Raw genomic sequence first — 22,493 nt, 5'->3', positions numbered from 1 at the left:
ATCCTTGAAGCCAAGGGAAATTAATCCTGTCTTTATGTGTGGTTGTGGAGACATTTGCACGATTTAGTTGCGTGATACATGACTTGAGCATATTTAGTAGCCAAATCCCAGATTCCTTGGGTTGACAAATGGGCTTTGCTTTTTTATTAAAACTCCCTGTGAGTAGAATAACAACAAAGTAACCGAGTATTAAGGAAAATGCATTCAGGATGATTCATCCCCTTGTCCTATAGAGCATTCCAACTCTCCAATCAAAAAGACATCGACAAACACACTTGCCGTCCATAGCCTATAGTTGCAAACCACTTGATCCGTTACACGTCAAGGAGAAGTCTGCGAGGGTCTTCCACAACATCTTTTATACGGCGCAAGAAGTAAACAGCCTCTCTTCCATCAATGAGACGATGATCATATGTCAAAGCAATGTACATCATTGGCCTGGGAACAATATTGCCCCCAACGACCATGGGACGGTTCGCTATGGAGTGCATGCCCAAAATAGCAGACTGCGAGAGGAAGCAACAATAAATAAATATACACAAAAACAGTTAAATGTGATGTTCTGCAGAGTATAGGTCTATAGGACAATACCTGTGGAGGGTTGATGATTGGTGTACTCAAAAGGCTTCCATATACACCACCGTTTGATATAGTGAATGTGCCTCCAGCCATCTCATCAATGGATATAGAACCATCTGCCGCCTTTTTAGCCAGAGTATTGATCTCCTTCTCTATCTGAGCAAAGTTCATACCACCAGCATTGCGGACAACTGGAACAACAAGACCCTTCAATAACAGGAATTTGATTTTGTTAGTTCTCGTGTGACAAGGCATGTTCATGTCAAGAAGTTGAAGGAGAAGCTAAGCAAACTCGAACTTACCATTACAGTAACAAAATTTAAGAGGGATGAAATTTACACTCCTTATTTTACAATCCACACTCCATGTTTCCTTTTTTGATAACTTCAATTTTGTCTTTAGTAACTCAACTTTTGTATCTTTATAAGAAGTACAACCAAAGATGGAAAGACGGAGTGTGGATTGTAAAATGGGGAGTGTGGATTTCACTCCCCAATTTAAGCATGCAGTTGCCCTACCAGACAATTTCTTATGTTGAAAGAACAGGTTAACCACAGAACTTGACTAGATATTTCATATAACAATCTGATACTACATCCACATGAATTCGAATAAAATTTCTCTTAAAATAAGGAACAGAACAGTGGCATACCTTTGGTGTCCCAACTGCGATACTGATATCAATGTAATCCCTGTATATGATATCATCGCCATCAATGACAGCATTGACAACCGGCAGCTGCTCGAGTGCACTAACAGCAGCCTGAAACAAATCATTATATTACTTACTGATGGCCCACATGCATAATCTGTAGTTAAAAAAAAATTAAAAGATATAGATACTTTGTACTTGCCATGTTCATTTGGCAATGAACAACAGTACTTTATACACAAATGCTAAAATACACGTACTTTCACAAAGCCCGACATAAATCCCAATTTCACTCCGTGCTTTTCAACAAAGGCATCCTTATAGTCTGAACGGAGCTTCATCAAGTTAGTCCTGCACCATACAGAAAATCAATATGTCAAGAAAAGTAGAGCGACTGCATAACAATGTCATCAACTAACTTAAAATTAAGTGGCTTCTTTGTTCACTTTCGAAGTAAGTCAGAACTTTCACATTCTTCTTTCCCATCTCACAATTTATAACAAAAAGACACTAGAAAGTGCTTCAAGAGCCAAATACGGTATTCACCAAATTAGTTACTACATGCAACAAGTTCAACAAAATTTTGAAGTAAAATGATGTCAACAGAGAGTTCTATCATTGATATTGCATATTTGCATAAATAATTAATCTTAGAAGTCAGTTAGAAAAGATTAGGAAGGCAAGATACAAGCTGTTCTGAAATGAGACATCATCCAACCAGAATAGTAGGATTAATGAACTTACATATCAACCTCGTTAAATGTGGTTAACAAAGCAAATGTATTCTGAGAATCTTTCAAGCGTATTGCCACCCGCTTCCTTAGTCTTGTCATAGGAACCTGTAGATGTAGAAACCAACTTATACTTGACCAGTGTTAAGCAATAAACTCATACATTTTCTCATGAACAAGGAAACTAAAACTTACTCGTCTTTCCCTGTCTTTGGGAGGAAGTATTGGTTCTGAAGCCACATGTTTAGGTGGGGGTTGTGAAGAAGGTGCTCTACTTTTGGGTAATACCTCCTTGACAGGGGCAGGTTCTGCTTTGGGAACTTGTTTTTCGGCAGTTTCCTTTTCTTTAGGAGGTTCTGGCTGACTAGAAGCCTTTTCTGATGGAGCAGCTTGCTCTACACCTTCACCTGATTTTGAGATGATGGCAATCTTAACACCTGGCTCGACGGTCTCACCTTCCTTAGCCATAAACTATTAACCATTACAAGTTCAAGGTAAAAATAAAAACATCAGTATGAAGCAGGACAAGTGATTGTAAGTAGTGATTATAGACATGCTACTTCAAGAATCTTCTATAGTGATGTTGCTGAAACATTACCTTTTGAATAACACCAGCTTCAGGACTAACTACATCGATTGTCACCTAGTGGTAAACAGGAAAGATATATGTAAATCAATACATAAATTTGTGGAAAGCCTTCTGCATTCAAGAATTACAGTATCTAAAGAAATTACCTCATCGTTCAACCAAAGAAAAGAAAAATACCTTATCAGTTTCAATCTGTGCTATAGGCTCATCAATCGCAACTTTGTCACCAGGTTCTGCAAACGTGTCATAAGAGTGAGTTACAAAACAATTGAATACATATATAGAGTAAACCACACCACAGACAAAATGTCATTAGCATCAGTCTAAAAAACTTAACTTATGCGAAAACACACAGACAAAGAAGGAAATTGGATAGAAACACAAAGTAAAAGCATCAACATACTCTTTAGGAATGTTGCCAGAGTGCCATCAGTAATAGATTCACCCATGAAAGGAACAACAGCTTCAACCAAGTCTCCTGCAATATTCAACAGTTGAAGGATGATGAGTCTCACATGCCCAAAAACATGTAAATATATCAAGAGCCATGAGATTATATTGGGTGGGCATATTTCATTAAATACCATCTGAAGAAAATGATCTCTTCTGCAATCCGATAAAAGATTCTGTTTGCATTAGTGAAGTAGCTACCCTGCAACCAAGAAAAAATGAAACATCATGTCAGACTTACACAATCCAGAAATAAAACTGACTGCAATTTTTATAAAAATATGATATTTCTTCCAGTCACTCTAAGTGCAGGCTTGGGCCACACATTCTGATTCTCACCCTAGATTAAGGTCTTAAAACACATCAAAACATCTCATAGCTCTTGGGTCAAGTCGGCAAGACCTTTGGAGCGTATTCTGAGTTTTGTATAAGCACGGTGCAAGTAAAAGTCCATGTCAAAGAGATTGGAGAACCTCTTGTTCTCTATTTCAAAGATCAAAATGTTGGGTAGTACTCAACTCAAGTTCTAACTCCCAAAAAGTGGTCTATGCCACACCAACCAAAAGAGATGGAAAACGGCTCTAAAAGAAATGATAGAAGTATGAATCAATCTATTACTGAGGGCACTTTCCTCTTTGATTCCATGATCACTCCTCAATTTGAAGTGTATATAATACATAATTTTTGTATCGTAAACAGAAAATCAGGTAGCAGGAGCAAAATGAAGGTTCAGAAAAACCACAGATCTGGTGAGAGAGTTTTTGAAATTACACAGAGATTTGGTTTGGAACTCAAAAGAATAATCAGGACTAAAAGACCTGCAACAAAGCTGGTGTTCATAAAAACCATTTTCATGCAAAGCTCACAGGGGCTGATAAAAGTTGTATCTATGATAGAGTATTGCTGACAGTACAGTGTGACATGGATCTCAGGAAAGAGAGGAATATATCTATCATCAATATAAAAGATCAGAGCTCAGTACCTGCTTGGCTTTGAAGCATAACTCCCTGCAGAGTAGGAATTTAAACAAATTAATAGGAAGCCCCAACAAAAACGAATTTTACTTGTATGAACTTAAACATACCTAAGGCAATGTGGTAGCTTGACCTCTGAACACACTCAAATCCTCTCCCATTGAATAAAGCCTGCATGTGATTAAAAGGTATCAGATGACTCTCCAAGGCAAATCAAAACACAAATAGCAACAGAAATATGTTTATGCGCAATTGCAACGGCACATCCAAAATATATCCTCAAAGGAACCTTTCAACTCAAACAAAACACAAGAGCAACCGAAACTCGATTTTCAGTACCTCTTTTGGCACAGTCCGGTAAGAGTTAGGCGTGGAGGCTGCAGGCCTAACCTTCCACGCTTGTCCCAACACCTGAGACTGTTCATCCAACAACTTATGACTATTAGCTTCAATAATTGTGAGTTTGTGACACGAAAACTACTAAAGCATGCAGATTAGGATCAAAAATTGAAACAGAAAAATCAACGGAGGTTTGATAAAGTACCGAAGAGACTTTCCGGCGTATAGTCCACCAAATCATTTCTCTTCAATTTTTCAGCAACCTGACCTGGAAAAAAAAAAATCAAATCATATAACCACGTCCCAAACCAGCACCAGCAGTAACTCCATTTCAAATAAAGCAAAAGGAAATAAAAAAAAAAAAAAAAAAAAATCAAATCCGAGCTTGGATAGCTCTGAGCAAATAGTGCGGCAGTAGAATACGATTTTTGGCTTCATCGATGAGGTCCAAATTGAGGTCGAAAGAAAGAATAAGATTGAGATTGAAGAATTAACTGCGTGAAATGAATATCATCGTCTCTATTCCTAAAACCCGGACTTATGGGAATTTAAAACGACCTAGATAAAGAAGAAAAAGGCGAATGCGTAGCTGAGAATCATAGAAGCGAAATTGAAGAGAGAAGAGAGAGGGTTTACCTGGTAGCGGAAATCAGAGCAGGGATCGAAATGTGCAGCAAAATACACAAAGGGAAGAAGAAGAAGAAAGAATATGAGCTTCTAGCGACTTTCACGCCGACCATCTAACGTGCGTACTCATCCTTCTATTTTCTTTTTCTTTTTATTTTTGCCCCTAATTTACACTACTTTTCGTAATTTTGGCCAAACAATAAAAAGAAAGATATTTTCAATTTTTTGTTTTTATTTGTCGTTTTTCTTTTTTAAGTCTTTTTTATGTACCGAAAAAGGCAAAAATTAGACCTCGCTACAAAAACATGTGCAGAAGACCCTTTCAAATAAAATAAAAAAGTGCAAAAGACTAAATTCATTTAATGAATGGGTGAACTAAGGTAAATAATCTAGAGAAAAATTCAGTCATCGTCCCCAAACTATTCTGCCAAGGCCAATTTGATACCCGAACTCTCAAAAGTATCAATGTGATACCCAAACAAGTATTTTGACATCAACGTGATACTTCCGTAAAAAATTCCTAACGGAGCCGTCTGTTTGCTGACGTGGCAAACACGTGGGTCTTATGTGATATTTTTATCAGGGGCAGAATAGTCTTTCACTACTAAGTAATTAAATAAAATAAAAAACACAAAACAAGGTGAGAGAGAGAGAGTGAATTCGGGAGAAACCCCCCCCCTTCTTTCTCTTTCTCTTCTCTTCTCTTCAGATCCGGAACCCATTTCCGGTGGAATCACCGCCGCCGGCCTCATCACCGGCTATTAGAGGATCCTCTCTTCCTCCTCTTGCATCTAAGGTAAGATTTCTGAATTGGGTAGCCTTGATTTGAGAAGAAATCGAAGAGGGATTTCCAGAAAAGGGGGAAATCGGAGATTCCTTCGATCTCCGGTTTTCGGCTGGTTCCGACCGGATTTCTTTGGGATTTTTGTTGCTGGGTCGAAGCTAACCTTCATCCCTAACCTCTTGCAGCTTTTCATGATCGGTGGAGGAAGATTTGAAGGTGTTTGAGAGTGTGAACAATGGCGTGAACAGTAACTGACGAGTTCTGGTTTTTTTTAGGTTGATTTTTCCGGCCAAATCCTTGAGAATTGTTGATTGTTGCAGGTATAGAAATTGTTGGGTGTATTGTGGAGATGATTTTGAGATAAATAGGTTGACCAGAGGTCGAAGTTGGTAGGGGCGGTCTTTGTAGAGGTCGAAGTTGGAGATGGAGCCTCCCGGGCCGCCGCTGATTCCGTTGGAGGAGCGGCTGCTGGCGAAGCTGGCGTCGGAGTCGTGGTGGCGGAAGTGGTCGAACGACCTTGATGGTAGCGGTGGCCGTGGGTTCATCGACTGCTTGGGTCGCCGGCTGCCTCTGATATTGACTTTGAAAGTTTTCAGGTGGGATTCCAATTTTGGGAGTGGAGATGGGAGATTGAAATTTTGGATTAGAAGTTGAATTGTTTGTTCTTGTTTTCTCAATTTGAATTGGATTAGAAGTTGTCAAATTGCTGCATTTGCATGTAATGTGATATTCTTGATGTTGGGGGCGGTAACTGTGGTCGGGGCCGAGCTCACGTTCGAGGCCGAAATCGGAATTCATTTTGGGGTGAGTGGTTGGTGGCTGGTGGCGGAGCTTGCTTCGGAGGTGCGGCGGTTTAGTTAGAACAGAAGAAGAAGAAGAAGAAATGAAAAGAAAAATAAAAATAAAAATGAATTAACAAAAACAAAAGGGTAAGTTGGTCTTTTAATTTTTTTTTTTGTCTCCACGTGCTTGCCACGTCATCAAATAACGGAGCCGTTAGGAATTTTTGACGGAAGTATCACGTTGATGTCAAAATACGTGTTTGGGTATCACATTGATACTTTTGAGAATTCGGGTATCAAATTGGCATTGGCAGCATAGTTTGGGGACGGTGACTGAACTTTTCTCAATAATCTATTAATTGGAGTGTGACAAATTCTTGGCTATCTTAAACTAAAGTTTAAGTGAACTTCAACATTACAACAAGGTAAGTTTTCTCCCAAAACCCTAGGCGCCTCCATCAAAAGCATATACCCTGTCCGGCGGCACGCCCTCGTGGCGGCGTCGTCGGACGGGCTGGAATGGACCGAGTGTCCGGTAGTAGTTGGATGTCCGGTCAGGGTGAAGGCGGCATCGTGACTTTGCTGTATGGTTCGCGCGGAGATCCTATTGGTGGTGGGTTCGACGACTGTCGAGCGGGGTTGGTATCGATCTACCCAAGGGCGGGGCGTCGACGACAGGAGGTGTGGTCGCCTGGTGATGATGAGAGGGTGGAGGTTGGGACGGGATCTGACTGGCTCAGATCGGATCGGGCTCCGATTCGACTTGGGGTGTTTGGAGCTGTCCAATGGAGGAGGGTGGTTGGAAGAGGCGGTGATGCTTGCTGGCGTGTTTGGGAGGATGGAGGGATGGGGAGACGACCGGTGTTTGCTCGGAGCGGCAGGTGTGCCGCCGATAGGGGGACTCGGTGTGCGAGCTGGCGGCATGGTGATACTGGTGGTCTTCATGCTGGACTGGGGCAGGAAGCTTCTTGGGCTTGGGCTCGGGCTCAAGTCCCAAATTGGTCTTATGTTATTTTTTGTCTTATGTATTATTACTTTTTATGTTTTAGTAGCTATGGCTTTCAGCCGGCAATAAATTCCTATCTCTTGTGGGTAGGGCGAAGTGGGCTTGGTCCCGGTATGCACACTTAGTGTGCATTATCTAGCCTAGAGAGGCGGCGAGCCATTTACTGGATTAAATGGACGCAACCTCCTAGTGGCAGGATGAAATTAAGTGTCACCGGACTTGTTTCCGTGCGGCAACATAGTAGGAAAGCTGTGTTATTTGTAATGATGCTTTTTCGTGATAGAGTTATCTTTCCGGTATGTCACCGCTATGTCAAAGCAAATAGAGTAGCCATTCGCGCACTCTTTGCTAACTGGTGCTCGCTAGAATACATAGATCTTGAGGAGAGTCTTGGTATTATTTCAGGACGTTCTCTCTATGCTTATTGTAATCAGGGGTTCAGGCTCTATGTCCCCCATTGTATTCTGCAATTTCATTAATCAAGGCTTGAGGGCAGCCGCACCAGCCCATTTCAAAAAAAAAATAAACTAAAGTTTAAGTTGAAGGTGATTCAAAACAACCGATTATTTGACAGTCTGAATTTTTTTTTTTTTTTTTGGTCAGATAAGAGAAGGATTTCTAGTTTTCTACACCTTGGAGAATCAAAACTCTTGTGCATGACATCTTTGAACTAGTTTTCCTTTTCCAGTCTATTACTTTTTTAGAAAATTACATAGTATCACATGACTAAAGGTGCAAACACAAGAACCCACTTTCAAAAAGATTTATACAAATAAGGACATAAGTTCAAACCCAAAAGCCAAATAATACAAGCATGACTCCCAATTTTAATGAAAAATGACCAAAACGCTCAGTTTGATGAAATATTTACGCTTATGCCACTGATCAAAATCTCTATTTTACTCTCCGTCATTTACCCGTTCGCATCCTAATCCAAGCCCGACAGGCCGAATCCCTCGCTGTCTGCAACCCTCTCACGCGCCACTTCCGTCCCTTGCCTCAGCTCGACTCTGCCTGGTCAAGGCACAGCTTTGTCCTCGTTGACTCCACCACCCGCGTCATGGTCCTCACCGAGCTCGCTGCGCTCTACTTCTCCGGCGGCGTCGACAACCAGTAGCTCAAATTCTCTTCCAATCTTCCGTCCAAGCCTTGCAGCCCGATCCTGGTGGCCAACTCAGTCTTTGCGCTTTGCGAGGTCGGCTCGCCGTGGAGGAGCCAATGGAAGCTGTTCTGGGTTTCCGGTGGCGACACATTGAGATTGAGCCAAGATTTTTGCTTCCATTCTCGCCAAAACAGCAAAGAAAACGTTGTGGATTTGAGCCAGTACCCTGCTGAGAGGATCAGGAACTTCTCCATTATCGCCCATGTCAATCACGGCAAGTCTACTCTGGCTGATAGTCTCTTGGAGCTCACTGGGACCATTAAGAGAGGCCATGGTCAACCTTAGTACCTTGATAAATTGCAGGTATATGAAACTTTAATGATTGTTTTTGTCATTTAGAGGAAGAAAGATTGATGCTTTGTTTAGGATATGTGAATGTAATGGTTGTTTGGTAAATGGGATTGGTTTTTCTTGTATAATTGTATAAAGGTTATGAATTGTGTTGAGTAAAAATTGCACACAGTGAGCAAAAATGTCACCAAACATAATTCCACTCATATTCATTTAGTGAATAGAGTTTTTATTATTTTGAGTTCGACCCATTCAAGACAGAATGTGTCTCTTAATTACAATCCCTTGTTATAGGGATACACCCTTTGATTTCATTTATGAAGAAACCAATCGATGGGATGTGTGTTTGTTTGTTTGTTTTTGCGGCTGCACCCGGACATTTGAATGGGTTGCCTACGTACCCTTGGAGAGGGATCAAGCCACTCGTAGTTCAAGAGTTCCAATGAGTGAATGACTCATTGGAGGGCTTTGATTTTGGAATGAGAGTAGTGTTTGGGACAAATTTGGTTTAAGTGGACCAGAGATTCGATTTTGTGTTTAGGACGCGGTTGCATCTAGATAAATTTGGTTCTAGATTGCCTACATACCCTTTGCGGGATCAAACCACATGTAGTTCCGGCATTTAAGATTTAAATGGGTAGATGACCCATTTATTTTGAATTTGTGTTTGGGAGAGGGTTTAAAGCCCTTGAATTTGGTTTGGACTTTATTTGTGTGTTTTGGAATGGATTTGATTTTTGTGGTGTTGGGAGAATTTGACTGGAGTCAGTGATTCATTTGGGACTGGCCGAATTTGATTGATGGAGTCAGGGATTCTGTTTGGAGTTGTGGTTGCATCTAGTGGGTCGCTTAGACTACCTACATACCCTTTGAAGGGATCAAACCATTGTAGTTCATTCAATTTGAATTTCCGGTTTTGTACTGACTTTTTGTTTGACGAATGTGTATACATTTTTTTTAACCCGCCAAATGCATTTCTTTTGGACGCCAAATTTGGTAGCGTCCATTAATTTGATTTGGGCACCTTGTCATGCCGAGCTTTATGGTCAGGCCTTAGAGATTTGGAGTAGGCTTTTCAGTACTTTGAAGTTTGTAGATGGGTGATTCCATTGAGCATAAAAGCTTGCAACTGCTTTGGACACCCATGACTTTATATCTGCACCCAATTTGAAACCCATACAAAAACTTGCTGCATATTTGCATGTTGACAATTATGCTTAATTGTACTTTTTGTTTTGATGTGTGCCGAATGGTTCCCACTGCTAATGCCTTTTAAAAGAAGGCATGATCATGGCCTTTATTTGGTCTTCATAATCCTTATCAAAGCTTAATTAAACAATTAAACTTTTGAATCTTCAAGGCCTCTCATTTTCAAGGCAGTTTTGCAGCAATTTTTGACAAGGCTTGAATAATATATGTATCTTAAATATTTTGGCCTTTAGTTCCCATACAAAGTTGCAGTAGCCCCATACTTCGACACTTATGCATATGAAACTTTTGACTAGGTGTGTTGACCAATTTCCCACTGCCAAGCTTTTCTTCTTTTTCGCTTTTCTATGTCGGCACCTCATCAAGATTTTAAATTTGTTTTCTTTTCTTGTCGGCTACCGTGAATGCTTAGATATCAGCACATGTAATTGGAACTCCTCTTCGATATACAATGTCACCACCGGTTCATTCTTTTTTTTGTCTTGCAGTTACCAGTGAGTGAACTGGTGCTTTGGGAAGGGAACAAGGAATCCAGGAAAAGCTGTTTGGTTGCGGTGGTGTGCAAGTACGTCAAGGGCCTTGGCAAAACTCCAGTAGTGATCAATGACTCAGGAACAGGGCGTGGCACATCCGAAAGGAGAGGTGCGGGCTTCGTCAGCAGCAGTAGTAATTTGCACCAGAAACAATTGTGTTTGTAATCAATTGTGTCTTCTTTTCCCCATCATCAGCTTGTGTTCATTTGACAGTCGAGCCTCTGTATGTGGTGCGGGTGCGAGTGCAGGCAAGAGCTTTGATGGAGCTTGTCTTCGTTAAAGCTCTGTTGACACTCTGTTTGCTGCAAGCCCTTGTTAATTAGTACTCAACAAGGCTTAGAAAATTCCACCGGATTGGTCATACACCCGTTGATACACATGTATCGTAAACGAGATTGCAACCGCTCCGGAGACCTCCATAGCTCCATGGTGACACAGGTAAAAGAGACGCTGCATTTATTTGCCAGGAGAGCACCATCATTTGTTGAAGCAGCAGTCCTTCACTAGGAGAGCACCACCATCAGTCCTTCACCAAGAGAGCACCATCATTTGTTGACGTAGCGGTCCTTCACCAGAAGAGCACCATCATGGTCACTTTGCTTTCGCCACCTATACGCAGGACGCACCACCATATAGGCATCGAGAAGCAAAGTGAGGCAAGAATGGCATTATTGTTTTGATTTGTGCCAGAGAGACTATTGTGGGCAGTAGCTCGACTTCTCCGTTATTGCTGATATGGTAATCGCCTTGGTCACCAGCAAGAGATTATGAGGATGAGAGCCACAACAGACACTGCAGAGAGATTTTGGCCATGCTTCATGAATTGGTTGTCGTAGTGACGCCATTACAGGTAAGCACTTGACAACGTCTGCATCATGAAAGGAAAAGTTCAGTAATTTCAGGTGATAATTATAGTCATATACTTGTGACTTATGGAGCTTCTTCTACTAAAACGTGGTTCTCCGTCCGTGGCTTCTCTTGGAAAGCTTTAAGGATGGAATGTTGTAGAACTCCGGTCTCGTGCGAACTCTCTCTTTTCTGCTCTCCTCTCTCTTGAGTGCCTCAATATTGATGGCTTCTGCTCTTTAATGCTGCAGAGTTTCGCCTGTCTTCTGTTCTGCTCTCTAGTCTTTCCTGCTGCCCCCTTCCACTTGTTGTAAAGAGCCTCTTTATATAGGCAACGAATGAGGCTAAGAGGTTAGGCAGGTGGAACTGCAATTGATTTGAATTTTGAATTGATCTTATCATAATAATCATATTCAAAATCAAAACCAACGAATCAAGATGGGATTCCATCTGGTTTCTTTAATTTCTTTCTTCTGCTACCGGACTTTATCTTTTTGATGATCAAAACTTGGTGAAAGTGTCTGATCTCCAACTGTTGGATTACCATTTGAAAATTTGAATGGTCTAATCCATGCATGCTCCACGTAATGCATGTTGTTGATTTGCATTGAACATGACAAACTGATCATCCTCACTGTCTTGTTTTCTACATAAGGTTTGGAGTGACTTTGTTTAAAAACCATTTCATACCTGCAACTTTGACCTACCTTTGAATTTGCAAGAGGTGGTGTTTATCCAAAACATGCTTCCACCGTAATTGATGGTCATACTAGAATCCAAACTGATCACTTTTCCTTTGTATTTTGAGCTGATCTAATCTTGCTGGTTCAACAGCAATTTGAATTTCTTTTGAATGGCCTAAACCATCAAATTGGCTGAGTGTGCCAAGACTACACGCCTCTGCATTGCATTCTCTTCATACCTCTTATTATTATTTTATTTTTTTGAAGAGGCATTCAAAATAATCTATTAAAACTGGGCACTGTAATTTTTCATTTTCAACAAATTGAAATGGTTGCTTTGAAGTTCTTGAACTTTTGTTAAGAAAATGCAAAATTATTTGTACTTCTTATGTCCATTTGATAGTGTGGTTTACTTGTTATATTATGCATACAGTTCATGCTTTTTTCTCAGTTGCATTTGAACCTATTGATGTTCTTAGCATAGTTCAGGAATGTAGTTATGTGTTATTAAGAAAAAGAAAATGTAGTAGAACACGAGTACAAGTGCAGTAGCAGAACTGAACGAGTATGAGTGCAGTAGCAGGATTAGGCGATGACGAGTGCAGTAGCAGAACACGAGTAGCAGAACTAGACGAGTATGAGTGCAGCGAGTGCAGTAGCGGGATTGGACGAGTGCAGTAGCAGGATTAGGCGATGACAAGTGCAGTAGCAGAACTAGACGAGTTTGAATGCAGCGAGTGCAGTAGCAGAATTGGACGAGTGCAGTAGCAGGATTAGGCGATGACGAGTGTAGTAGCAGAACACGAGTACAAGTGCAGTAGCAGAACTAGACGAGTATGAGTGAAGCGAGTGCAGTAGTGAGATTGGACGAGTGCAGTAGCAGAACACGAGTACAAGTGCAGTAGCAGAACTGGACGAGTATGAGTGCAGCGAGTGCAGTAGCATAAAGAGATTATTTTCAGGAAAAAAAAAAGTAACATAAAGGGATTATTCTCAGCAAAAAAAAAAAAAAAAGTAACATAAGGGGATTAAAAGTCAAAAGAAGTAGTTAAGAGTAAAAAAGTAAATTAACTCATGATATGTGGCAAGTGGAGAGCAGAATAGCAGATTGTCCTTATTTGTAAGATTTAATCCTTATAAAGGGATTAGAAGTCAAAAGAAATAGTTAAGGATAAAAAAATAAATTAACTCATGACATGTGGCAAGTAGAGAGCACATTGTCCTTATTTGTAAGATTTAGTCCTTATATGTTTAATTCATTCTTTAGAGGATGTATTTGTTAAGTCATTTTTTGTCAATAACTTATATGTAATTTGTTATTACTTTTACTCATATTTAGCGAGATGCAAATTCCATTACTAATGCAATTAGAGAAATTTTAAATACACCTCCTCAATTACTCAATGCACATCCCTTATATTTTTTGTCTCATTTTTTCATCAAACTTCCATCTATGCCCCTCCTCATTAAATAAAAGAAAAACTTTTTTAAAAAATTAGGTCGGCTAATTATCATAAATTTTTATTTAATACATTCTTTTTACTATAATTGATTTATTGTGGAATTAGTTGCTAATTAATTTGGGGACAAATCAATATGGTAGTTACTAATTACTTTTCTTCTTTTTACATCAATGAAGTTGGTATATGTATCGCGATTGAATAACTTAACTTTCTTACCTTTGTTTGATAAAAAAAAAAAAAAAAAAACTTTATTACCTTTGTTATTCTTAAAGTTAAAAAACTTGATGCCGCTAAGATTTTAAAAGATTCAATATATGTCAATATTTTCATGATTTATATAGTCATAGCTAATATTAAAATCAGTAAAGAATGACTGAATGAGCCATGATTGTTGTTTTGCAAACGCACGAAGTGATTGATGATGATATATTTATGTATAAGATATATTTGATGCTTTTATAACATCTTTCGATATGTTTCAACCAATTTGGTTGCTTGCTAATTCTTCATATGGACTACAATTATTTCATCTGTCATTGACGTCCAAGTATGATATTGAAAAGAGGTCGATTGTATTTTGAAGATGAAGAGAAAATTTAACCTATAAGAAAATTTAATTAATAATGTGATATATAAAGCATTTAATTCTTATTTTATTTTTGTAGAATCTTCTTTTATTTTTATTTTATTTATTTATTAATGAGGAATGATATACATAGAAGTTTGATGACAAAAAAATATAGGGGGTGTGCATTAAGTAATTGGAGATGTGTATATAAAACTTCTCATGCAATTAAGTGTTGGCCATATTGCTAGTGTTTTCATGACGGAGACAATCACTTCCACTTTCCGTCCCTTGTGCTATTAATTTTGATGTTTTAGGGGCTAAAGTTTGAAATTTTCCGTTCCTACATTCAGGAAAAAAAAAAAATCTTGAAATTTTTGTAATTGAATCTCATAAATATACCGGTATTTCATAATGTTTTATGAACTAGTAAATTGTCGATGTTTCAATCAACACAGAATTCCATCAAAATTTCAGCACTGTTAAACTCAAAATTTCGAATCTTGAGATTGGCCGAAGGTTCTACTCCAATTACTTGAGGGTAGAGTAGATGCCTAGATGGAGATGCCGGAAACTTAGTAAACAAAAAAATTGGGAATGTGGCCCAGGCAACGGAAGCCCACAGCAAGAGAACCAGGTGGATACGCAACAAGGTCCAAATCATTCCCAAACGGGCTGAAACGAGATGCACCAGCCCAACTTCTAAACATTGTTGTATTAGGCTCCAATTGTTGAAGCTAAATGATGGAGGTGAGAAGAAAGCACCTCATTGCTAACAATCTTACCTAATTTATGACTTTATATTTTGATAACAACAATTGAAGCCCCTCAATAAATTCTGTTGATTTCTACTAAAAACCACCTCACTGTTTCAGTGACTTAGTATTTTCGTTGACTTATAGTTATTGACTTGTTGTTCTTGTTTGTGTTTTGGACCCTTATGATATGTTTATCATCATTATTGAGTTAATTCTTAGAATTTGTTTGAGATCTTTTCTACAATCGACAACAATGATTTACCGTTTCTATGTGTTTTTTTTTTAAAAAAAAATTTATAGCTTTTACATTTTGGTAATAGAATTTTAAAATGTTTTCTAAATAATAACTTTTTAACTTTTTTTTTTTTTAGAATGTTTTTAAGTATGTGTTTGAATAAACACTTGGAAATGTACTGTTTCAAAACTTTACTAGCTCTATTGAAATTGCTTGTGTATAAGTGTTTTAGCTGAAAATGAGTGTAAGAAGTTATGTTAAAAGCAGGTTTTTTTTTTTGTAAACATTTCACCATATTTTTTTTAAAAAAATCTTAAATGGCTAAGCACATTGTAGTGTCACATGGCCACTGTGCTTCTTCAAACCCCTCTAAAGGGTAATTTTACAACTCAAACTTGCATAAAATCTTACTAAAAACGATTATGACGTGAGAAAATAATATTTTTATATAATGAAATAAAAAATTACCTAAAATTGATTGAAATATCGATAAATATCAGTATTTAAAAATTAGTTTTAAAGATACTATGGATACCGCTTACATATCATAGGTAACATCAAATATGAACATTTCAATGGAACAAAAAAAAAATATGAACATTTCAACCACAAAATCGAATCAAAAGCCACTTGAAATTTATATAAAACAAAATCCCACACGTATAAAAACAATTCCAAACACCTAGTGAATCATTAATAAATGATGACTCCTCCTTACAAGCCAACCACTCACGCGCAAGTCACGTGCCTAACACCGAACGAGACCCAAAAAAAAGGCACTCTCACCTACACAGACTCAGAGACCCAAAGCAATTCAAATCCACCCTTCTCACTCTCTCTCTCTCTCTCTTCTTCTTCTTCTTCTGCTTCTGCTCTCAGATCTAGGTTTTAGGCCGCGGAGACCAAAGATGATGCAGCTCCTGTACACGGTGATCTTCAGCCAAATGGCGCTGATTCTGACGCTGCTGTTCAAGTCGCCTCTGAGAAAGCTGGTGATTCTGGGCCTGGACAAGCTCAAGCGGGGCAAAGGCCCAATCGTGGTCAAAACTGTGGGCGGTACTGTGGCCGCTGTGCTCTTCGCCAACGTCTACAATCTCAATGAGATCAAGAACCGAACCAACGAGTCCGGCATGCTCAACCCTACCGACGATGTCCTCATGTCCATGAAAATGCTCGAGATTTCTCTCATGGGTAAAGCCTCTCAGATTAGCTTTCGAATTTTATATTCGGAGTTATCTTAATTGAATTGGGTTTGAGCTTAAATGTGGAATTGGAATTAATTTGTTCAGGTTAAGAATGATAAATTGGTGGTTAGAGTAATTTAATTTATGGTAGTTTGTGTTAATTTATATGGTAAGTATTTGGTTTTTGAGAATTCAGATGAAAGGAAGAGTGAAAAAGAATGTGAAATTTTTGGGGTGCCGTGGTGGTGTTTTGTGTGCCGAAAACTGGTGTTAGTTCCATATCAGTTGAGCACATGAGAATAGTGAAATTACGAATTGTTCTGTTTTGATATTTGATATGTTCCGAGTTTATTTTGTTGGATTCTGTTTGTGCTGTTGTTTTTAGATACCAAAAGAGTGATAACTTATACAGGTTCATATGTATGGAGCGTTACTGAACTGATGGACTGTGCTGTCCTTGCTCGATCTATTGAATTTGTTTTAGGTTCAATTTTCCCAATCAGTTAGCTGGTGACTGATTTTAATACCTTAACTATGCTAAACTTGTGTCTCTTGAACTGGTTAAGTGGTTACTAGAGGACCTGGTTGGGCAGTTTGAGTTCATATGTCATGAAATTGGAAGAAATGGCGTGATTTAACATAGGGAGAGTTCATATCTAGCATGACAAGTGTATAGATATCTCTTCTGTCTTGCCTTTTGTTTTTCACTCCCATCAGCATGAAACATATTACCTTAAACCAACTTGGTTGGTTTAGGTCTCTAACAGAAAAATTAATTGGTTGCATGTTTGCCCATCTTAACTAGCATTATAAATGCTGCTAGTCAATATCTGAATTTTCATAATATCTTTGAACCTGCTCAAAATTTCCTTACTTGTTGAGTGCTGATGTTAGACAAAACATGCTCCCGGTTATGTTATTGGACATACCATGCTCCTGATATTTTCTTTTTTTTGTATATTGAGTTTATTTTACTCGATATTTTGTTATATTTCCATTGGTGTCAATATCGTTGATATTTCCGATAACACCTCTGTGTTTCACCCTTAATATTACTTTGTCTATATTTAGTTATTCACTACCTTGATTTTAGTTTTTGCAAAAGTTCATCCCCCCCCCCCCCCCCTCTTTGCTAGGCAAGATCTTTGGCCATCAGGGGCTGGGGCCCCAGATATATTTCTGCTGTTATATGGAGTTCATTTTAGTGTGTAAATTGATGGGAATATCTCACAACTTGTGTTTAGTTTATTTGGTCAATTTGTCTAGTAACTTCAATACGGTGGAATGCAGGGTTTTTTCTGTTCCTTTCACTGATGATTGATAGATTGCACCATTACATAAGAGAACTTCGATTTCTGAGGAAGGCCATGGAGGCTGCAAAGAAACAAAACCAAACTACTCAAGAGGAGAAAAATGGGGGCCACAAGACCTTGGTACAAGAGAATGACACATTGAGGGCAAAAGTTAAGAATCTGGAATCTGAATATGAGACCACAGAAAAGAAGGCAAAGGTAGCAGCAGCTGAGGTAGAGGCCCTAAGGAAGCAATCTGAGGGACTCCTCCTGGAATATGATCGCTTGCTGGCAGAGAACCAAAATCTTCGGGACCAGTTGAAATCAATTGATCAGAGCATATCACACTCTGATGACAAAAAAAGGACGTAAGACGGTGGTTAAACTGTAATTGTCAAACATCTTTTGTCAATATCTACCTCTATGAGGGTACTGTAGATCTGGATTGAGGCAGAAAGGAAACTGAGCGCACTTACCCAATAGGGACCAATATGGATATATAATGGGTTGCCAATGGTAGTCAATGATGCAACAATGTAGTTAATTTTCAGTTTTATCGGATAAAGATTTCTCAGAGTAGTAGTTATACTTCTGCATAATCTACTGGCCTTGCTAGTCATATTCTATCAACACTAATTTTGTTTCTTCTTTTTATTCTTTAGGTCCTATATAGTATCCACAAGTTCATTAGTTTAAGCTACAAGTTGGCTATATTATGATATTGCAGGGAGTCATGGTAACAATGGGGTACTGGCCATAGACTTTTAGTTCTTAAACAACTCGATTGTTTGTCATATATGGAAATGCGTAATGACTAACAGGTTCTATTCCATAGATAGAAACCATATCCCTTGACTGCAACTCACAGAGCAACAAATTTTATCTTCCTGGTCTATTTATCAATGGCGTTATCCTTCCTGCCAAAACTGCTGGTAGTACATTTGGCTCTAGTCGTGAGTACGACATGTTCAGGCCGAATCAGTACTGAGTTTAAGGAAACCCAACTAGCCATGTACTGACAGGGCGTCTTTGCTGGTCCGAATGCCATTCCTATTGCAGGTATTGGCGGAATGCTTTGGTGTTCATTCAATTTGCAACACTTTTCACCACGAACAACCATATAACGATGGGTCCAGAGCCATAGAACAGTTGGCCATCATCAAGGCTTGTCCATGACATCCTATCTTAATGAAAGTAATGCCTTTGTCTTGTTTTCATTTGTGTTCACGTGGTTGTTCAGTTAAAAGAAGTAAAGAACCAAAGTAAATTTACACAAAGCATGGGGAGAAAGAGAGAGGAGACCGAGACGAAGGCGAGAAAAGGAGGAGACGAAAAAAGAGAGAGAAGAGAACAGGGGAAGAGGAATTTGGGATTTGGATCCGCTCTGATCGAAATTCCAGGATATGCGTTAGGGGTAAGTTCCGGAGCTTCCAAAAGAAAGGTGCAATTTTTACATTGAAGCTGCTTAGATCCCCATAAAAACTCATTTTCAATCTTTACATGTCACTGATTTTGGGGTTAAGTCATGTAGGTGTTGTTGAGATTGTTATTCGTTTTGAAGCTTATATAATTTTCAAGATGGATGAGCGTAGTATCGAAACAAACGAAACAGTTTTCAAAAAGCATAACAAATACTGCAGTTTTCTGACCCAGTCACCTTTATATCATAACACAGCTAAGGCATACAAAAAATAAAATAAAAAGAAAAAAACATGAGAGGTTGACTTGTTTAACACTTCAACCAAAACAGTTTTTACTTGACAGTTTCAAATACTGCAGTTTTCTGACCCAGTCACATTTGAGTTAAAAACTGTACAAATATGTTTAGAATCTGATTTTGTGGCCTTCTAAAGAATTGTAGCAGATTTGCCAAAAAAAAAAAAAAAATTGTAGCAGACGTCCTAAAGAAACTTTCAGAGTTCGAATCACCTGAAAACGAATTTCCTACAATTAGTTATGAATTTTTAAAGTTCATTTACAGTTCCAGGTTTTTCTGCAAAACTGCTGCTGTGTGCTTATTTCTTATTCTTAATGCAACTCTCTAAAGCTCTAATTTGTGCAAAACTTCCAATTACTGAAAATAGACATTATAATGTTTTAAAGAAAAGAAACCACACCTTATTCAAAGCTTTAAAGAATGAGTTAAGGCTCTGTAAATTTAACTTTAAAAAACTACATATTTTTCCTGCCTGAACATCAAAATTGAAAATAGAACGAAATTATTCCATAGCCAAAAGCTGCAAATATGCAAGTGTACTCAGCAAGGTATTCATCACCCAAGCTGCAATATTGCTGTGAGCTTTAAAGAATTAGCCTTCTGGAAGTGTCTTGACTTCATATACTTTTCTGTATTTGATATTCAAGGATTTGACTTGCTAGCCTCTGTGTGAGACTGAGAATTTTCAATTGCTTTGCTTATACTTTTTTTTTTTTGAAAAGTTGTATACTTTTATGTGTTTGATATTCAGGGATTGGACTTGCTAGCCTCTATGTGAGAATGTGAATTTTCAATTGCTTTGTTTTTGTAAGCAGGACTTGATGATTTTGTAGCTATTTGAGGCGAAAAGTTTAAAGCGTTCTGTTTTGGTAGCTAAGAAATTGAGAGATAGTTCGAGGTTGAATGTTGAGATTATGAATTGGAAATGGGACTTTGTATGTATAGTAGTAAGGAGGTGGCTAATGGGAATAGAACGTCATATTTGAATGAGTATAGATAATGGGGCGAAATGTCAAGCCTTTGAATTGGTAGTAGGACTCGATGAGTGTGTGGTGTAGCAGGTGTGTGAATATTTGCAGCAAAGAGTTTTCTGCTTTCTGTTTTGATTGCTAAGAAATTGAGGTAATTTGAGGTTAATGTTATGGCGAAATGCTGTTGTTTTCTTTTGGTCGATGAGAATCGGCATTCAATTACAAATTGGTTGGACTTTAATATGGTTTTGTGCATTCATTTGGGAGAAAACTAATTAGTATCGGCTATTGATATATTATCTCAAAGCAAATCACTAAAGCAAACATGGACAAGATGAAATAATCATGATACATAAAATAAAAACTAAACACATACGTGAGCACTGCACTTCCGAACGCGCTTACTATAGCCATACATAATATTATGTATTAAAAACCCTTAAATAGACTTGGTGCTTAAACAAATCTAAATTTCTCATAATATCAACGAATACTACCACCATACGTAATTGACTAGTCAATTACTGCCTCTGTGTTCATATTATAAATAGAAACTGTAACCTTCACCCTGAAAATCACAGAGCAATTCTCACAAAGCTCCTCATCTCCCTAGCCCTACTTCTTGGTTGCCCAGTTAGCCCCACATATTTAGTTTCCTCTAGTTGCTATCAGTTAAAGCAATTACCAAGGATAACTATAGACAGAAACCCACCAACTCTTACTCTTTCATATACCAATGGCATTAAACTTGATACCCAAGTTACTGTTGGTCCTGGTTCTATCCATGACTACATTTTCATCCATAGCCAGTAGCAGTAAAGAGTACAAAGAAACCCACATGTCCATGTACCTTCAGGACTTCCTTACCGGTCCAAATGTCACAGATATACCAGTTGCGGGTGTCGCTGGAAAGCTTTGGGCCTTCAATCAATTTGGAACAGTTTATGTCAATGACAACCCTCTCACCGAAGGCCCAAGCCCACAATCGGCAGAGGTGGGCCGAGCCCCAGGTATTTTTGTGGCTTCAGCACTGGACGGATCTAGTGGCCTTGTTGCGTTTTCAGTAGTGTTCACAAACAAGGAGTACAATGGCAGCACCATAGAGATACTAGGAAACAGTAAAATACTGGACCCGGTTAGAGAGCTTTCGGTGGCATCCGGTACCGGAAAGTTTCGGTTTGCTAGAGGGTACGCTACGCTTGAAACCTATTTTCTGGACATTCCGAGAGCATACTCGATCGTACGACTCAACATAACAGTGGAACACAAGTAGAGAACTAAAATAGTGTGTATGAGAGCTGAATAGGGAGCACTTGTTCGTTTTGTATGGACTTGTGGTTGCCTTAATTTGGTTTTTATTTAGCACCAGTTTTCCAGCGTTAAAAGGGGTATTTCTTCTCCAACTAAAAATAAAAGGAAATCTAGCTATGTAATATGCAATAATGTTGGTTTGTCATCGTCAGACTTGGTTTGGTGGGATGAGGCTCCTCTTTTTATTCTAGATCTTTGTCGACGAGATAAGCTTGGTTTTCTAAATTTCCGGTTTCTTTGAGTTGTATTTTATTTATCTTTTTTATTTGTTTTGAATGAAGGTAGTGCCTCCTTTAATTTTCTTTTTGGCTAAGGGCATGGCTATTGTCCTCCTCCCTTTTGTAATCTTTTAATTCTCTTTTAATAAAATTGGGTTGGGACTTGGAAGGCTCTTCTCTCTCTAATTCTATTTTAACCAAAGAAAAAAAAAATATTCAAGTTGACAGAATAGCATGTTAAAATTAAGTTGACTATATTCTTATGATAGTCATCTTAATGGTTCCAATGGTGAGACGTGCTGCTTAAACAACTCTCACATTGTCAGATAAAAATAAGTTGTATATGTAGCTTGATCACTAAGTAGCAATTATTGCTCGTATAATTATAAATAGAAACCATAACCATCACTGAAAAATCACAAAGCATTTCTCAAAAGCTACTTGTCATAATCCCAATACCCCTTCGATCCTTAATCTGTGGACTCTCCAAATGCATACGCAGTTATTCGATTCAATATTACTGTGCAACACAACTAGGTGAA

The 22,493-nt window shown here is 38.5% G+C and overlaps 3 protein-coding genes across 3 annotated transcripts; 2 read left to right on the top strand and 1 right to left on the bottom strand.

The window, feature by feature from the left end:
• Positions 1-92: 92 nt before the first annotated feature.
• LOC133726016 (dihydrolipoyllysine-residue succinyltransferase component of 2-oxoglutarate dehydrogenase complex 2, mitochondrial-like) lies at positions 93-5,094 on the bottom strand. Its single transcript, XM_062153463.1, has 15 exons — positions 4,951-5,094; positions 4,520-4,582; positions 4,315-4,392; positions 4,086-4,146; positions 3,984-4,008; positions 3,136-3,203; positions 2,955-3,029; positions 2,729-2,784; positions 2,561-2,605; positions 2,158-2,433; positions 1,976-2,070; positions 1,492-1,582; positions 1,232-1,342; positions 592-786; positions 93-506 (listed from the first exon to the last, which is right to left on the bottom strand). Exons 2-15 carry the CDS (start codon positions 4,553-4,555, stop codon positions 315-317), a joined length of 1,404 nt encoding a protein of 467 aa, XP_062009447.1. The 5' UTR covers positions 4,556-4,582; positions 4,951-5,094; the 3' UTR covers positions 93-314.
• Positions 5,095-16,039: 10,945 nt separating this feature from the next.
• On the top strand, positions 16,040-18,333 carry LOC133726014 (uncharacterized). The gene is made up of 2 exons (XM_062153461.1): positions 16,040-16,449; positions 17,733-18,333. The coding sequence occupies exons 1-2, from the start codon at positions 16,167-16,169 to the stop codon at positions 18,104-18,106; spliced, it is 657 nt and encodes a 218-aa protein (XP_062009445.1). The 5' UTR covers positions 16,040-16,166; the 3' UTR covers positions 18,107-18,333.
• A 2,685-nt stretch (positions 18,334-21,018) lies between these two features.
• LOC133744262 (dirigent protein 1-like) lies at positions 21,019-22,107 on the top strand. Its single transcript, XM_062172399.1, has one exon. It carries the CDS (start codon positions 21,159-21,161, stop codon positions 21,693-21,695), a length of 537 nt encoding a protein of 178 aa, XP_062028383.1. The 5' UTR covers positions 21,019-21,158; the 3' UTR covers positions 21,696-22,107.
• The last annotated feature ends 386 nt before the right edge of the window (positions 22,108-22,493 follow it).

This window comes from Rosa rugosa, chromosome 1, assembly GCF_958449725.1.
Source record: "Rosa rugosa chromosome 1, drRosRugo1.1, whole genome shotgun sequence".
Classification (NCBI taxonomy): Eukaryota; Viridiplantae; Streptophyta; class Magnoliopsida; order Rosales; family Rosaceae; genus Rosa; species Rosa rugosa.
This window is presented reverse-complemented; position numbering and strand designations above follow the sequence as displayed.

Coding starts and splice junctions, on each gene's coding strand:
- LOC133726014 (XM_062153461.1), top strand. CDS start 16,167: ATGATGCAGCTCCTGTACACGGTGATCTTCAGCCAAATGGCGCTGATT. Junction 16,450..17,732: donor GCTCGAGATTTCTCTCATGG/GTAAAGCCTCTC, acceptor GGTGGAATGCAG/GGTTTTTTCTGTTCCTTTCA.
- LOC133744262 (XM_062172399.1), top strand. CDS start 21,159: ATGGCATTAAACTTGATACCCAAGTTACTGTTGGTCCTGGTTCTATCC.
- LOC133726016 (XM_062153463.1), bottom strand. CDS start 4,555: ATGATTTGGTGGACTATACGCCGGAAAGTCTCTTCG. Junction 4,009..4,085: donor AAGCTACCACATTGCCTTAG/GTATGTTTAAGT, acceptor CCTACTCTGCAG/GGAGTTATGCTTCAAAGCCA. Junction 1,343..1,491: donor TTATGTCGGGCTTTGTGAAA/GTACGTGTATTT, acceptor GATTTGTTTCAG/GCTGCTGTTAGTGCACTCGA.